An 18,336-nucleotide genomic window follows, 5' to 3' on the forward strand; every position below is an offset into this window, starting at 1 on the left:
TTTAATTTTTGTCTCCTACATATATATTTAAAGAAAACAGGACATATCTGAAGTGTAAGTTCATATATCTATAATTCTGGTTTGATTTTCTCTCTTTTACAAATCTCCCTTATCTCCCTTTTCTGGCTGTGGATATTTTATAGCAATTACTGTTGTTGGAATTGTTTTTTCTTTAGTTTTCTCATTAGTTTCGAGGATTTTTATGCTTACGAATCAATTTATTTCAGAAAAAAGAACTATTAACCCTTCATGTAGATTTCACTTTTTTTATATTTCTTAGACTGACAAGACCGAAAAGGGAACAACTGCATTTGTTTCAGTTCTCTGCACATTTTATTGATTGTAGAAAAGACAACCATAAAAACCCTGCAGTCACCCCCTCCCTAAAATGGATCCTCCAAATAGCCTTGTAGATTTTATTTTCACTTAGATACGTTATAACACCCCACTGGCTATGCATGACGTTCGAGAAAAAAAAAACAACCAAGAAAAAGAGGGTAATTGGAGCTGCTGGGCAGGATTTTATCATAAACAGCCTTTGATCAATGTTGTTTTAATTTTTTTAAATTATGTTTTATTTTATGTATATATGCAATAATATGTAATTATTTTTTAATTGTGCTTTTTGAAATGCAAATTTCATTAGACAGTTTAACATTTTGCGAGATTTCAAAAAGAAACGAATTCTCAATCTACACTTATTAAAAAGAAAAAAAGCTGGCTTTTCTTGTTTATTTTTCAGCTATATTTCCTCTTTTTTTGTCACACATTGATTTTTACTCTGCTGAAGAGTTAAGATGCATTCTTTTGTTCAGGTACGGATCTCTTAATTTTCCTTTATTTTTAAGATTGATAGTTTTTGTTACCATAAAAAAGGTAAACAATATCCAAGTTAATTATGCAGGTATAAACAGTTAATTATTCAGGTTAATTATTCAGGTATCAGGTAAAGGTAAGCAATATCCAAGTTATCGTTCAGGTACGGATCTCTTAATTTTCCTTTATTTTTAAGATTGATAGTTTTTGCTACCATAAAAAAGGTAAACAATATCCAAGTTAATTAATTAAAAAACAAACGAATTGGGATCTTACTACTATTATGAGTTTACAAATTATTATGCTTTGTTTTATTTTAGAGAAATAAGCCTTTTGAAGAAACTGTCTCATCGCAATGTCTGTGGACTTGTTGACGTTTTCTTTAATGATGAAAAGCAGAAATTATACATTGTGATGGAATACTGCGTTTGTGGACTTCAGGAATTACTTGACAGTACACCAGAGAAGAAGCTACCTACTTGGCAAGCCCATAGGTAAGAAACTTACCCTTAGGAAGGTTTTCCTATTCCCTTCGCACTTTGGAACAACCAAGGTCCGTGCTGGATATGTTCAGTCGAACATATCCAGTAATGTAATTTGTTCAGATTTGTTAAGCTGAATGAATGTAATAAAATGATTGTGTAAAACATAACCCTGACGAGAAGATGATTATAGAGCAATCAGTAAGACTGAATATCAACCCCACAGAAAAAAAGACGTTAAGTAATGATACTTCAATTTTAATAAAGTAAAACATTTGTATATGACCTGAAAAAAAATGAACAAAAATTTACAAAGAAAAGATTTAATGTTCAAAAAACTTTATAAACATTTGATTGAAATGAAATCCATGGATTAATTTAAGCTAAAACTAAAAACATTGTATTAACTGAACACCATAGAGAACATCATATTAATTCAAGACTATTTTAAGCAATCTCCCTGTATCTGTGTCTTTATGTTCGACAACGGAACGCCATCTACTCAATCATATCATCAGCTCATGAATATCAGCTCATAATAGTATTGTGAGCTGAGCTTCATGGATAAACAGCCGGTTACGATGAGTTAGCCGGTATGTTTTTCTTTTAATTCTGACAGATTTGAAAATTGCGTCATATTTCCTAACCTCATTGTAATAGAAAGTCAAATATCTTCATCCGTGGAAAATCATATTTTGAACTCGCGTTTTCTATTGGAATTTTATCATTATTTCGGTCCAAATAATTGTCATATAAGGTCCTTTTGAAGATTATGCTTATTTTCTTTAAATCCTCGTTGATTTCTTTGATGTCATTCTTGGGATAGATCGTCCCGAACGTAAGGTCTTACAATTTGAGATACTAATGCCTCTTTAGCCCCCCCTCTCTTTAGAAGGTATTTTGTTTCTTCTTATCTTTTCATAATAATATAAAAAAAAATCTTAACAAAAATATGACGTTGCTCTCCAAGCCTAGGTCTCTTGAAAATATTTTGTAGGTATGAACCTCCGTGCCCTCTTGAAACCCTTTTTGGCCAACCACGTCGGTGATAGTTGATTTCACTCGCTTTGCGTCTAATTACAAATGAGATATCCCGGAGATTATTTTGTTCTTTTTTTTCAGTTATTTATTTTATTATTACAATTAGTATTTTTGTTATTTATTATATTGTAATTTAGTATTCTTTTAAATAAGGTATCAAGAATTCTTTTTTAATTCCGCCAAGAAAGCCAATCAGTTCCAGTTCCAAAAATTGTAGGGAGGTATATGGACTAACAACAAGTCCTTTCACCTCTTTGACTTCTTCTCCAGAAAAACTAGCTACTGGAAGCGCTATTCTCCTCCAGTCTGCAAACAATGGATATATACGATTATGAACAATAATACACTGCTATTGATTGTGGGAAGTGCGAGTACCTGAGCTACCTGTCCCCAGCAGTTTAAGGCTCTAGGCCTGCCGGTACCAATACGGCTTTTCCTACTCATTCCAGCTCTCTTCTGCACAATCAAAAACTATGGATAAATCGCGTCCCTTTAAAAATTGACTTCTTCAAGCTTTAATCCTTATTAAACAATATTTCTCTTCTTTAAGGTATCAATTACTGTCTTAAATATCTTACGATCAGTTTCCCATGGCAGGTTAGAATCCAGGATAGCTGTATAAGTATTTGGAATCTTAGCCAAGGAGCAGAAACGGTTAAGAGCAACAGTCTCCTCACTCTGAGCCTGACAGTCAAATAAAATATCCTGGATTGTTTCCTCTGCTGAAAAGCAGATTCGGCATAAAGGGGAATGATGTAGCTTCCAATTAAATAACAAGCTATTTAGAAGTAGGGCACCTGATTTCAGCCGGTAATATAGCACTGTATTTAATCTTGTATGAAATGGAGATAACATTAATTTACTGTGATTAACTTTGGATCTTTGCCTGATAATATCTCGTGAATTGAGGTCAGAGGAAGGACTAGGAGATAACATGGAAGACTTTGCTGCTAGAGAATCAGCCATATCATTATATTTTATACCTTTATGACTAGGAACATGTTGAAAATAAACTTCATTTTCCTTGATCTTAAGATTAAGAAGCTGTCTTCTAATATTATATAAATCTTATATAATATACAATCGTTTTCTTTTTGTTAAATTTTGAATATATTTTTAATGGTATATTAATCAACTCGTGCTAATCTCCGTAGATTAAAACTGAGTGGCTTATTTATGCGTAATATATTTGATAAATTTTTGGCTCAGCTCATTTTCCAAAATAGATTAGTTTTGCCCATAATACCTTGACAAATACTTTGAGGGTTTTGCGGAACGCCCCCCCCCTCCTTCAGTCTGGAATTGATTCTTGTGTAAGTTTCTATGGTCTGCCAATTTTGTCAAAAAAATTATTAACTGTTTCTAGTTCATCTACCTTTAATCACTAGGATTCTCCTTCTGGAACTAGTTTTTTTGCCCATGTTTGTCAATTTGTATTTTGTCATTTATATTTTTTTTTCCCTGTCTTTCTTTATGTCTTATTATAAAATTTTCAATGACTTTAGATGTATGTGTTTTTACCTGATTGACCTTACGTCAACCGTTTGGTTTTGGGTGAATAAGATTGATTTTTGTATATAATTGTTGTTAAGGTTAAACAGAAATATCATATTATATAAAAAAAAAACAGCGCTCTATTGTGTATTTACTATTTCATTCTCATTTTTTACAGCCTTTCTATTCATTACTGAAATATTTATTTCTCAGGTATTTTGTTCAACTTGTGAATGGCCTTGAATATTTACATAGCTGTGGTGTGATACATAAGGATATAAAGCCAGGAAATCTTCTTCTTACAACAGATCAAACTTTGAAAATTTCGGATTTTGGAGTAGCCGAGGTAGAAATTATCAAATCAGACTTATTCTTTAAAACTGCTTATTTTTTGCACATTTTCGTCAAACTTCAAACTTTCTTCTGTTTTTTACTTCCAGGACTGATTATGCTAAAACATGGGCTTACGTTTTTTTTTTATTAATAGCACTTAAAAAAAGAATTACTTGAAGACGGAGTGAATGTTTGACAGAAAATCATGAGAAAGTCCCCAAGTTACACTCAGGGTGATGCCGCAAAATTCTTTCTCCGAAATTCGCTCTCTGAAATTCAACTTCCCACTCCTTGAAATATAAGTCTTTGCCCCTCCCCCTAAAAACAGATACCCAGTGCAGCAAATAATTTTAAACTTGAAAATAAAATATGTACAATATCTAGGTGTACTTGAACTACATTTTTGTTGAACAAAATAGGTATTCTATTTTGATTAAGACGTTTTTTTTGTTTTTTTTTTGGTATTCCCCTCTAGCTGCGTGCTATTTTCGTTACATATGCATAGTGCCGGAAAAAAACAACCAAACCAAATTAATTTTAATATGGAAATTTCCCCTCCCCCTGTGAGATTCCCTCCTCCTCCCGACAATTTGACTCCTTAGGAAATACCCCCTCCCTCCAAGATATATCCCCCTTGGAAAATTTTCCCCATATTTAAAATAACGATAATATTTTTTATTTGAAAGTATTTAAAAAAAATTAAAGGTAATGTCGAGCATTTGTGTTCAGGGTCCCCGAATTTCATGCAGCGCCTAAAGTATTGAGATGGCCTCGAGGGTGGGGGATTTTTTTTTTATATCGAAAACCTACGCAAGACTGTACTCAATAATTTCTTAAAGTTCCTTGGCAATTGGATGAACAGTGGAGTAATGCATACACAATAGACAGATAGACTTACATTCGGCTTTATACATATTTAGATTTATATGTGTATACTCTTTTGCTTCTTAAATATCTTCTTAGACCCCATTGTTATCACCAGAGGCGGTTTTAGGGAGAGGACAGAGAATTTGCCCCGGGCGCAATATTTCAAATAAATAATCTAACGGTTATAATCTTAATTTTATTAAAATAAATTAGAGGGTGTAGTTGGTTGTTTTGGCAAAATTTGACCAGATATTTTCATTTTTCCCATATCTTCATCATTATTTCTTGAAAATAAAACTAATAGACCAAACTAAGAAATCAGATTAACGGCGCATCTTGATTACTAAGGGATCTGCGTCGCCACTACAGTGTGTTGCTACAGCAAGGATCGATCTGTGGGTCGAAAGCTAAGGTCCGCCACTACGAAACCACTACGGAAACCAAGCTAAGGAAACCACTACGGGACTAAGTAGACAGAATTTTATTTTTTTAGACATACATAAATAAATGGAAAATTCTGTTAAGAAATGGAACTTTTTTTTTTAATTTGGCCTGAAAATTGGGGGGGGCTAATCAAGAATTTGCCCCGGGAGTAAGACATGCCAGAACTGCCATAGATAGTGATACAATTTGTAATCTAAACTAAAATACCTCCAATTTGTTAAAAGTTGTAGACAATAAGCTCGCACCTAAATCTAAATTCTAATATATTTAATTGGTAACTTTAACGTGCAATAATATTTTTCACCAAAACTCTCTAACACTGCTACAAAAAAAAATTAATCGAACGACTTGTACCGGCATGCCACTGCTGAATCTCTTGGTCTTCTAGCCTACTCATTAGATTTCTAAGAAAAACATCCTTACTTTATTTGGGGCCTTGGCTATTATGTTATATATAGGAAAAACTCCTTTCATCTAGTAATTTTTTGTCTGGAATGGTCACAAAGGTGTGTCCTTGGTCATCCACAAAGGATGAACGAAGGTTCATCCTTTACTGAGTTGCGATAACCCATGACTTCTGATGTTGTCTAGTATTATCAAGCAAAATTATCTAGCTAAGTGCAGCCTATATGCCTAAACGCAATTATTGCCTGAATTTTGTTTTAATAAATCACTATTTACGATATTTTAGTAAAAAAAAATATTAGCTTTATAGTAAGCAAAGCATTCCTTGCGACATGGGCGATTGAGCCACGGTTGCCGTCTTTCCTGAGCATAGCCTTATGCACTTCACTGCCAAAAATGAAGAATGTGGATATTTATATTATACATGTTACAGATGCGAAAGATAGGCAGTTCATCTATGAAAAAGTATATATATATATATATATATATACGTAAAAAAGTGGTCAGCCTTTTCTTAGCCAACAAAACCTAGTAGCTAGAAGTAAAGAGCGATTATAAAACTTGAAATGGTAAAGTAAAGTATACCGCATTAAGACTTTACAGTCCGTACCGGCGGTGCTGATCTCCGTTTCTTGGCCCTTCAGCCAGGAAGTGCAATGGGGGGTTGGGGGCCAGCCATCCTGTGCTTTCGCACACCCTTCCTGTTTACCTTCCCCAGATTTCTCCAGGTACCCATTTAGAGCTGGGTCGACTCTGGCTAAGCTTACAGAGTCACGCCACTGACCCCCGTCCCAAACTGAAGAATTGGGTACACCAGGATTCGAACCCGCGTCCTCTCAGACGAAGGAACCCGAATCCAGCGCACCAACCCACTCGGCCAGGAGGCTATGAGTGCCTCATTCAACTTGAAATGAACGGAGAATAATCCTGTATATAAGTAGTTGGGGGCTGATAAAAGGAGATTCTTGTTGTGCATTAAATATTAAAAAAAAACAAGTGTTTTAACTGAAAGAAGGAGCAATGCTAAAAATTAAAACGAACACAAATTACTCCGTATATGAAAGAGTTTGTTCCCTCCTCAGTGCCCCGCTCTTTACGCTAAAGTTTGACTCTTTCTCTCAAATCTACTTTTTAAAACAATTTAAAATTATTCCATGTCTGTTTAACTTTTTTTTTACTAAAAATAATTTTTGACTTCTTTCAAATAGTTTACATCTTGTGACTTGCAATGTGTGGATATGACACCGCTAAATATCGATTCAAATGGTGAATCGGAAATGTGGGGAAAAAAATAACAAGAAAACGTTTGTGCTGTTCTTGTCTATATTTTTATAAATATTTATTTCAGATGCTGGATCTTTTTGCACAAGACAATTCTAAATATTGACACCTCCAAATATCGATTCAAACGCGAATCAGAAATGTGGGGAAAGAAAAATAACAAGAAATTGGTTTGTGCTTTGTTTTGTGTGTGTGTAAATTTTCGTGTATGTTTATTCCAGATGCTGGATCTTTTTGCACAAGACGATTCTATTCACACAAGTCAAGGCTCACCTGTGTTTCAGCCTCCCGAAGTTGCGAACGGTGTTGATCGGTTCTCTGGTTTTAAATTAGACGTTTGGAGCTCCGGAATAACTTTGTAAGTTTTTACTTTCTGTATTTGTGAAACCTCTTTTTAGTTTATGTGTCATAAATATTTAAGCTCTTGGTTTAAGTTCTGGTTAATATGCTTAGGAGCCTCAAGGGTAGATTATCTTTTGGCCTAAATTGATCATTGAATCAGTCTAATCACCCTCATGGAGCAAGTAAGAAGTAGCCAACGTGTGTTTTTTCAGTATCATACCAATAGATGGAATTGGCTTGGATTTTTCTTATTTAATTTCTGTTCGCTCATTTTGTAAAATTCATGAGACCTCCAAGCTTAGTTCTGCTCAAGAAAAGTGTAGGAATCCTTTAGCATATTTAAATCTTTCTTAATTGAAAAGAGCTTCCGAAATGTGGTCGCATCCAGGGTGTATGTCTATGGTAGAAACCTTCATGTGATATCAAGGGGCAGATCTAGAGGAAAATCTTGTGGAGGGGGCAATGTGACAAGGGTGCTAATAATAAAAATCTTTGAGGGGCGGCAATGTGACAAGGGCACTAATACTTGACCAAATTGAAAAATCTATTTAAAAAGAGAGAGAGAAACAGAAGAAAACAATGAATCAGGGCGCCTAAAAAATCTTGGGGGGGGGTTGTCAGGTTCCCTCAGCTCCCCTGGATCCACCAGTAGTGAAGGTACCATTCTGTCGATGATATTCGCAGCATTTCTATTTAACTGTGTACCTATGCATAAGGTATGTGACTGGGGTAGGGGGGGGGGGGGTCTTGAATCTTTCCGTGTATGCAAAGCATCTGAAAATCTAAGAAGAATATGCCCTCTTCACGGAAAATCGCGATCCTCCTTAAAACATATATTAAGAACATACCCTTCTTCCAATCATTTCACATTGCTCTTTTTGTTTTCGCTGTAATGTCGATTCCCTCTGTGCGAAAATAAATCGTTGTTTACGCGCCTATTTCGTTTTCTTTTGCCTCTTGGAAGGCTTCTTCGTTTTTTGTTTAGGTTTTCATGTTTTTGGTTGCCTCTGTTCACCCCTAATTCTTAGAATAATCTTAAAATTCAATCTATCTCGTTTATTTAATTTTTTTCGTTATCATTTTTTTCGTTTTTGTTCTCAGTGTTTTCACAGTATTCCCCTTTTTAGCTAAGCTTTCCGTGTGCCGCTGATTAATTTTTTATATTTTGATGTTAAAAGCAAAAACTATGACAACCGACCAATATTCGGCTTTACGCCTATGATAATGTAATGACAACTTTGATTCAAATGTCCAATGTATGTGCCAAAAAATCCAAGAATATCAATACTATATTACTTCTATACACTTAAGCAAACATTCTTGACACCGATGTTAGAAGTAGGGAGCTGAACAACTAACGAATATCCAGTTGTATTTGTATCATGAGGCCAATAATAGCTCTGCCAAGACCTGTTCATCAAGAAACTCAACAGAAACTGTCTTCTTAGAATCTATAAAATTAACAGAAACCTCTTTTATCTTCATAGGGTTTACAATTGAATGATGGATAACTGGTGACACACTGGTCAGTTAGCTTCTAAGGTTAAGGATCAATCTCATACATTCAATCTAAGTCACGGTGGGTATCACAGTTCTGATGTCCCCTAGAGGTGCAGTAGGTTTGATCTCAGCTTGATAATACGGTACCCAGAATTCGGACTCAGCTGCAGCAGCACACAACAGGGCTCAGAATTTGATTCCGGTGATGAGATAATGCGAAAGCGTCTCCATGCTAATCCAGACAACAAGAAGAAGAAGATCACAGTTCTTATTCGAATTTCATTTTTGATGGGCGTTAATTAATGTTTTTCCTTTAGAAAAACCAGAGAATTTAGCATTCAATTAGACAAACCAGTCATACCTAATATAGCGACTTCCGTTTGTTGTTTTCTATTTGAAAAAATCTTCTATCAAAAATAGACGCTAGGTTTAAATATATACCAGTGTCGCTATTCTTATAATTTAGCCTTATTTTGAATTCATCATCAATTAATCCCATGGTCCCGTGCTTTACTTTCAGTCATCTTTCAAGTCATCTTTTGTCATCTTTTCAAGTCCAACTATTGTAATAGTCGATTCAAGATTCGTTTAGTAAAAAAAAAGTATCGTAGTTACGGCTAAGGGTGTAACTAATTTACGCTACCTTTTACTACATAATAGACAATAAGTACGATTTATCACTTAACTAGTAAAAAATAGAGGAACGAATGAATTATTGAAATGATTCGTCCTTCAGTGGACTGGTTCAAGCTTGTTCTTGTGGCGTGCGTTTTTATTGACTGCAGCGGCGGGGGTAGTAGGGAAGGGTGTACATTAGATGTTACCTGCATTCTTCAAGGACTGGGATTCGTTGAGCTGCAAGGGCAGATTCGTAAGTGACATATTTGGTTCCTAGGATGATTTCAAGACCATTTTTTGCGCTGTTTCAGTTTTATTTTTGAGGTAGTCGGTATTATACACTTCTGATCCCCAAACTGGGCATGCACATTCAAGCAGAGGGTTTTCGTAAGATGTGTACACGAGCAGTAATTGCTTTAGAGAAAACTCCCATCGACGCAAATGGGGTTATGGATCACAGCTCGTAGTTAACCTTTCTTGCAAGGTTCGTAACGTGCGGACTAAATGCACAATTGTCACTGAATGTCACACCAAGAACAACTACAGTCCAAATGGTAGGATACAAGGGGCCAGGGTAATCAACGTCTCTTTTCAGAGGATTTAAGCGTGTGACTTCGGTCTTGTTAGCGTCAACCCCATTTGAATCCCATAAAATCCCATTTGAACTGCACTGATCTTTGAATTTGTCTTTTAGGTCACTTTCTAACTGGGGGATTAATTTATACCTCTCAATGAGATTGACACACTAAAGGCCTGTTCACAGAGAAATTTTACCATAGCGAGATTTAGCTAGTTCTGGTTTTATCCAATCAGATTTTTCATAGAATTTTCTGACTGGTAAAAAAAATTAATGGAAATTTCTGATTGACTCAAATTAACGCTAGATAATTCCCAGTATTAGTGAAATCTCGTTGTGAATGCACCTTAAGACGTTTGCTTAAGAACCTACCGTAATTTGTGTTTCTTCTTTTCAGATTCAACCTGACAACAGGTAAATATCCATTTGAAGGAGCAAACGTATTTAAACTCTTTGAGAATATTGCTAAGGGGATATTTACAGTTCCAGATGTCGTAGATTCCTCTCTCGAGGAACTTCTTGTTGGTATGCTTCAAAAAGACCCAGATAACAGATTTTCGATACGAGATGTAAGGAATACCAGGTAAAAAAAATTGCAGCTATTTAAATAGTCTAATAGGGTATTGAAACGTGCCAATATATATATTTTTTTTTAATTGGGCATAGAGGGTGTTGCTGCTGAATTCTTCCCTTAATGCCTACGTATATATGAATTCAATCGTGTAGTATTCTCCGTTCCGTATGCTGCGTTTTGGACTCCGGAATGGAGGCTCTCCAAGGGGAGACTGTGGAACCTCACTTATTTGAAACCAAGTTGCATTACTTTATTCGCATTCGGCTACAACCAACCTAAAAAGCTGCCAACGAGCATATATATCAGAACAGGAACTACCAAACAACCCAGTCAGTTCACTATAAAGATTTTCACACTCCGCAGATCGAAATATTCGTTTTTTGGTTTCTTTTTTTATTAATCTTACTGTTGCATTATTTGGTAGTATCTGCTGAAATTTAGGAATCATTAGAAATTAAGACAAGTCATGGAAAACTCTTGTCTCCCAGGGCAGCATTTGGGTTTTTTTTTTTGTTTTTTTTTAGAATAGCATGATAGAATTTTTTTTTAGTAACTGCTTGAAATTACATTTTTAGTTGATTTTGTGATTTTTATAAGAGGGGGTGTTTTCTTTTTATAATTTCTTTTCATAAAATTCGTTGTGCCTTTGAAAGGATTTTTTAAGCACATAGATGTAAGAATTAACTTTCAAAAGTTCTTTTCCCAGGAGATACCGACTCCGAATGGGTCGAGCTTACATGCAGAGCCCCATAAGGTACTAAGCTCGCTAGTCTAGTGTTTTAGGCAGTGTAAAATTTCATCCTTTCCGGCTATGAAGAAAGATTTAAGTATGTAGACGACTTGTCAGTCCTACTGAACATTATTGTGAAGTCTGAGGCTGTTCCCCAATTCTGTAACAAAATAATCAACAACTTTAAAGATGGATGTACTGCGAACAGCCTCCAAATCAACAAAGGAACGACTAAAATCCTTCGCTTTAATCTCCTGAAGACAGACTTTGTGTGCCCTCCTCCTCCTTATCCTAGTGAATCTTTGGCAGTAGTGCTTGGTGTCAAGTTTAACATCGACTGCTCTTTCAGCCTTCATGTCAATACAATTATCAAAAAGGGAAATAGTGTGATGCGGACACTTATACTAATGCGTCGATTTGGTTTCTCAGTGGCACAACTAAGGATAGCCTATCTCACTTACATCCGACCAATTTTAGAGTATGCATGTCCCGTATGGGGCCCACAAGTCAATAACACTATTTACCTAAGTGACCAGCTTGAGTCAATACAAAAAAGGGCAGTCAAAGTAATATTGTGCGATGCTTTTACCGAATATAAGTTAGAATTATCCACTTTACAAATTCCCTCTCTTCAAGAGCGTCGTCTCAGTTTGATCCTTGAATTTGGCCAATATCTTCTCAGAAGTGATAAACAGATTGATACTACCACCAGTTTTAGTGAAACATCGAAGTACTAGGTCGAAGAACATTGACAGATTAGAAGCACCTCCTTCACGTCCAAATCGTTTTTCCAACTCATTCATCCCTTTCTTTGTGACAATTGTTGATTTAATCCTATTCGTCTTCTGATTTGTCGTTTGATTTAATTCTCTTTTTTTGTAAGCACAAGCGCCATTTAGTTTTATGACTACGAGAGATTGTGCAAATAAAACCGATTCTATAACTATAAAAGAGCCCTTAAACAGCTTTCGACGATGGTCGAGAACCTTGCTAGCGCCCGGGGGAAATAATGACACAACCGTCCTACCCGAGCTAAAATGCATTTTTTTTTATTCTTAGGATTGAATGTTGAGGACACTCAATCCTGTCAATGTTTGAAACTGTCATAGTAGGGCAGCTTTTGCCTATGCGGGAATATAAGAAGAAACGATTTTTTTTACATTTGAAGCTTATACATTTGCATCAAATAATTGATATCTGTTCTCTGTCATCAGTTGTAGCTTGAGGATAAAGGATGATTCATCAGGTGTTGTAGCCCCCAGGGTGTTGTCGTCGGCGAATGCAAAGAGTTCTTCATGCCGACCAGGCGTAGCCAATGCTCCAACCTCAGCATCTCCTTTCTGGCGCAATTGACAACAGAAATTAGATTTTGGGTTGCCAAATAGTCGGTAGAGATGGTTGACATAAATAAGGAAAAAGGATGGCCTAAGACAGAAACTTGTGGCACTCCGTATTCAACCGGAACAGGCTCATCAGAAGCTTCTACTGCAATGGATCGGCCAGTTAGGAATGAAGAAAACCAGGACATAGCTTCTCCACGAACACTATGATCGACAGCTTACCAAGAAGGATATCGTGTGTAAGGCTGTCAAAAGCTTTCTTCACATCAAGGAATATTGTCGCAGGGATAAGGCCGGAGTCTAGAGACTGTCTTATAAAATGAAGAAGCATATTACATGCATGTTCTATTGAGCACTTCTCCCGAAAGCCAAACTGGTGCCGGTGAAAAAATTTCTTCGCGTCCAGGAAACTCAGCAGACGCTTTACCATAGACTTTTCAAATAATTTAGAAAAAACAAACAAAAGAGATATAGGCCTATAATTCCTTGGATCCCCCCGTTCACCTTTTTTAAATAGTGCTATCACTCGTGCCACCTTGAGACGCTGAGGGAATATTCCGTGCAGGAGAGACCGAGAAACTGCTTCCAAGATCCTGAACTAGAAGAAGGAACTACACCTAACGCTTTTGTTTTCCCGATCTCAGCAAAAAATTTTGTCATCTGATATAGCACTTGTTCTTCATCCGACAAAAACCGATTTTGAATATTAAGAGATTTAGGGAGCTTTCGATGACTTGCCGATGGTTGCGTAACTTCCTTAATTACATCCCAAGTTTTCTTAATGTTTTTGCTGCAATCCGCAAACCTTCGGGAAAAAACCAGTTTCATTACAGATCAAGAACTAAGTGTGGTTACTTCGACACGTAATCAACGAAAACCTTTACGGTCATTTTTCCTAAGGATGATTATAATATTTTTCGACCTCTTGAAGTTCAACCTCTACTGACCTAAAAGGGGGCTTAAAATCTCAAATTTATGCCTTATTCCAACCTTAATAATAATTCAATGGTTTTTTTATTGAAGATAATTAGACATTCAAGTTAAGGAAATCAATCCCCGCATTCGACGCATTGCAACAGTGTTTTTTTCTTAAATATAAATCTGGAATTTCAAGTTGCTTTGAAAGTTCGGTACTGGCTGACTATTGTATATCTTAGCCTTTTGATGCGAATAGTTTCACTAACGGAAGGCCTAAGGCCAATGCAAGTGGAATTTCAGGCGAACAAAGTGAGCTTTTGCATAAAAACTTGCCAACTGCCCAGGGCATATTTGGTACTCATCTGGCATATCGGATAAGCTGAAAAATTTGCCTTAAGGTACTACGGTTGGATAAGTCTATATTGTCGTGTTCCCTTGTGGGTGTAGAATTTATATCCTGAATTTACAATTAACCAGCAAGAGTGTCCAAAATTAGACAATTTTAGCAAGAAACAAACATTTTTGAAATTCGAATAGTTCTGGAAATAAAATGATCCAGGGTGTAATTTTAGCTTTTTGAATCAGCGTTTTAAGCATGTTGCGGTATAGTTTAAAAGCCTCTAGTTTAGCTTCGCTCGGTCTACTCCTATACTCCTTCCAAAGGTTCTGTTTCCTCTTTATTGACTTCAATATTCCAGCTTTAGTCCATGGGGCTATGGGTGCTGATCTTTTAGAAAGATTTAGTTAGGGTGTCCGACAATGTTGTAAAAATTTCTCATTTACTGTTTAATTGTAAAATACCTTATTATAATTTTCTAAGCTCACCCTCTCAGGTATTGCGAACTCCCATGACGTAGTGTATAAATCATCTTTGAGCTTTTTGATGTTTGCTGGTGTATATCAGAATCTTGGTTTATTATCAGGGGATATTCGGTGGGATAGCTGAGATCTGATGTATCTGATAGTAGCACTTCATTCCTTACAGAATGTATAGGATGAGAACACATTGTCAATAATTGTCAATTTTCGTGTAGGGATATTTATACAGGGAGTTAACCCGGAAGAGATTACTAGTGCCAGTATATCACAAGCCTGACTCGAAAACGTATCCATCATGTCAATGTTAAAATCACCCATTAAAATTATTTCTGACTTTTCAGACAATACTTTCCCAAGAACATTCTCTAATATTTCCATAAATTTTTTCGTTGATCACTTTGGAGATCTATATATTTTACCAATTGTTATCACTTTTTTGGAGCTAGTAGTCAATTCTATGAACAGATTTACCCGTTCAACGTTTGTAGACAGATCATCTCTTCTTACAGCTGCTAGATTACACGATGCATAAAATCCTACCCCCCTTTTTCTGCCATCTTTCTATTTATAAACATTGATTTACAACCAGGTATATCCATAAGTAGCTGGTTCTTCTCGTTTGAAAAAGCTCCACATAGGCCAATAATCCCAGGGCGAGAATTCCTACCTATATATAGCTGTATATCATCCAGGGCAGAATTCAGCCCTTGAGGGTTCAGAGATTACTAGTGCCAGTATATCACAAGCCTGACTCGAAAACGTATCCATCATGTCAATGTTAAAATCACCCATTAAAATTATTTCTGACTTTTCAGACAATACTTTCCCAAGAACATTCTCTAATATTTCCATAGATTTTTTCGTTGATCACTTTGGAGATCTATATATTTTACCAATTGTTATCACTTCTTTGGAGCTAGTAGCCAATTCTATGAACAGATTTACCCGTTCAACGTTTGTAGACAGATCATCTCTTCTTACAGCTGCTAGATTACACGATGCATAAAATCCTACCCCCCTTTTTCTGCCATCTTTCTATTTATAAACATTGATTTACAACCAGGTATATCCATAAGTAGCTGGTTCTTCTCATTTGAAAAAGCTTCAGATAGGCTAATAATTCAAGGGCGAGAATTCCTACTTATAAGCTGTATATCATCCAAGGCAAAATTCAGCCCTTGAGGGTTGAAATGCACAACCCGGAGTACATCCTCCCGCCGAGCCCCAACATCCCAAAACCCAAACTCCTTCACGATCAACAATTATCTAAATTTTCATCAAAATTCATATTCGGTATTTTTCCTATTGGGTTATTAAAAATTTCATTAAAATTTACTCTATGACCTCCATATTCACCTAATTTTTTCTTCGTGAGTTTAGCGTCAGTCTTCGATGAAAACTCAATATCATACATTAGTACTTACCAATATGGGTGATGAATAAAGACCACGCTGTAGTTGAGTGAACACAGGTGACGTAGATACTTTAATGACAGCAAACTCATAAGGCGAAGGCACGAACTTTATTTTTTGCTCTGGAACGGGAATATAATTACAAGTAAAAGAGTAAAGAAAATAATGAATAATATGGAAAGGGAGAAATGGAAATATAAGAAAAATAATATAAAAAAAAAAACATAGATACGTACATTGCAAAATAAAGCAAGAAAGGAGTAAATAGTATATTAAATAGAGAAAAGGAAAAATAAGGCAATAACTAAAAAAAAACACACACACACAGAGATACGGACTTCGCAAAAAAAGAGCAACAAATTTGTATCCCAACACTTCACTGAGGCCCGAGATTTCATTCGAAAAGTAGGTTTCGGTATATATTGTTCGATTACAATCAATTATGATATAAATTTTAACATTTTGCTCGATATTGCGTTCATCAAGCTCGATATTATATACATGATCGGGTATTATAGCTTGAGACTATATACATAATCGAGCATATCGAGCATGTACACGGAACCGTCTCAGCCATCTTTAGTATAAGTATAAATAATCTTAGGATACTTTTTGATTGTTCAACTCTGAATAGAGTTCTGCCCTTTAAAAAAGAAAGTCTTATGACCGTTCAAAACAGAGAAATTATTTTTGGGAACATTACCATTACTAAGCTAAAATAAACGAACATTTATGTAAAAAAAAAACCGAAAGAGTAGATTATGTGGGAAAATAACAGAAATTTATTCAATATAAATATATGACAGACACCAGTTGACTGTTGACCCGTGCAATTTTTCCGAAATTTTTAGCCGCATTTCTGTAGTTCAATCTGTTCGCAAGCGTTTATTCTGGCCGTTTCTGATTATTTCTTAAATGTGTTTCATGTTAGTTTTTCTGCGACCATGAAATTATATGATTAAATAATAATAAAAAGAAAACAATTGAACCACAAGGCAAGTTGAGAAGTCCAATACGAACTTGGAACTGAAAGAATAAAAATTCACATTAAATTGTAATTCAGAATCTCACCGGATATGAAGTGCCATTTCTTACCATTCGTAGACTTACTTTTCTAATGGTAAGCATAAGTTCCTTCAATGTTTCAGGTTTCTTATAGGAGGAGTCAATCGCAGTAGCATTTGCTTTGTCTATGGACAAAGAAATATTCGTATACAACAGTAATTAGTTTAGCCGATTGTTGTGTGCGAAAAGTCGTGACGAAGATACGCTGAATTAAGTGAATAAGTGGGGTTTTCCCTTAATTTGTAATTCACCTGTTATCGATTTAATGAGATAGAGGATAATTGTAATGAAATTCTAATTGTCTGCTTCTTGCAATTAATTTTTCAATTACACCAGACGAAAACATTTAATTTTAAGAAGTTGCTGTTTATTTGACACTTTTAATACTGATTTCCTTGCCAACGCAGTTAAATTTAAGAGAATGTACATGCTATATTTTTATGTTCCCGGGGTATTGCATAATGCAGATACTCTTAGCTGCTGCACTAGCTACTATCTAATAAAGAGTAAACCACGGCTCGTAGTAGCTGAATTGAAAAAAAAAATATTGGGAGAAGCTCAAATGTCCGAACTGTACTTCAAGTTTTAAGTGGTAATTAACGCGGTTTAAGGTAGGGGGCTCATTGCGTCTCAAATATGGTATTTTAGACCAAAACTGTCGTGAGCAGTCCTTTAGGCCGAAATAGTTGGGGGCGGATTACCTCTTCCTAGCCTTTCTTTGCTACAAGCAATTTAGTTCGACAAAACTCGGAGAACGTGTGCTTAAGATGGCAGTGGCCCCCTCATATTGCGGAAGAATTCTCAATGTGAAATGGAACATTAATTCTATATGGTTGGTTATACTTTCATAGGAGAGAGGGGAGGATCAGGGGCATATGTCCAGGAACAAGGTCATAGAAAATAAGGAGAAAGCTCGCTCAACTGAGAGAATAAAAAATATCGAAATTCAATAAACTGCCGCTTTACGCCACTCTTCTTCACAGAGCGACACTTATGGTCTAAGTTGCAATAAAAAGAAAAAGTAAGACACAAATATGTAAGCTGGTGGTAACCTCGTAGTGTAAATAGGTTTGAAGCCTCGAAAAGTCTAATAAAAACATATTCACTAATAAAAAAAATATATTTCCTAAAAATAAAATATTTTATATATTAATATTTTTATGGCACTTGGTATTAACCAAGTGACATATAGCGATCGGAAATTCTGTCGGTTTGTCTGTCTGTCGGTCTTTCCTGGTTTACTACTTTAGGCACATTCAGAAAAAAGCTAGGACGATG

The 18,336-nt window shown here is 35.7% G+C and overlaps 1 protein-coding gene across 2 annotated transcripts in view; it reads left to right on the plus strand.

Annotated features, from left to right (window-relative positions):
* The window catches only part of LOC136034837 (serine/threonine-protein kinase STK11-like), a 33,207-nt gene that overhangs the window by 7,023 nt on the left and 7,848 nt on the right, over nt 1-18,336 (plus strand). For both annotated transcript variants that reach the window (XM_065716292.1, XM_065716293.1), the window contains exons 3-6: nt 1,137-1,310; nt 4,047-4,179; nt 7,385-7,521; nt 10,598-10,783. In XM_065716292.1, the coding sequence (XP_065572364.1) occupies nt 1,137-1,310; nt 4,047-4,179; nt 7,385-7,521; nt 10,598-10,783 (630 nt within the window). The remainder of the gene's footprint in view (nt 1-1,136; nt 1,311-4,046; nt 4,180-7,384; nt 7,522-10,597; nt 10,784-18,336) is intronic.

This window comes from Artemia franciscana, chromosome 13 (assembly GCF_032884065.1).
Source record: "Artemia franciscana chromosome 13, ASM3288406v1, whole genome shotgun sequence".
NCBI classification, from domain to species: Eukaryota; Metazoa; Arthropoda; class Branchiopoda; order Anostraca; family Artemiidae; genus Artemia; species Artemia franciscana.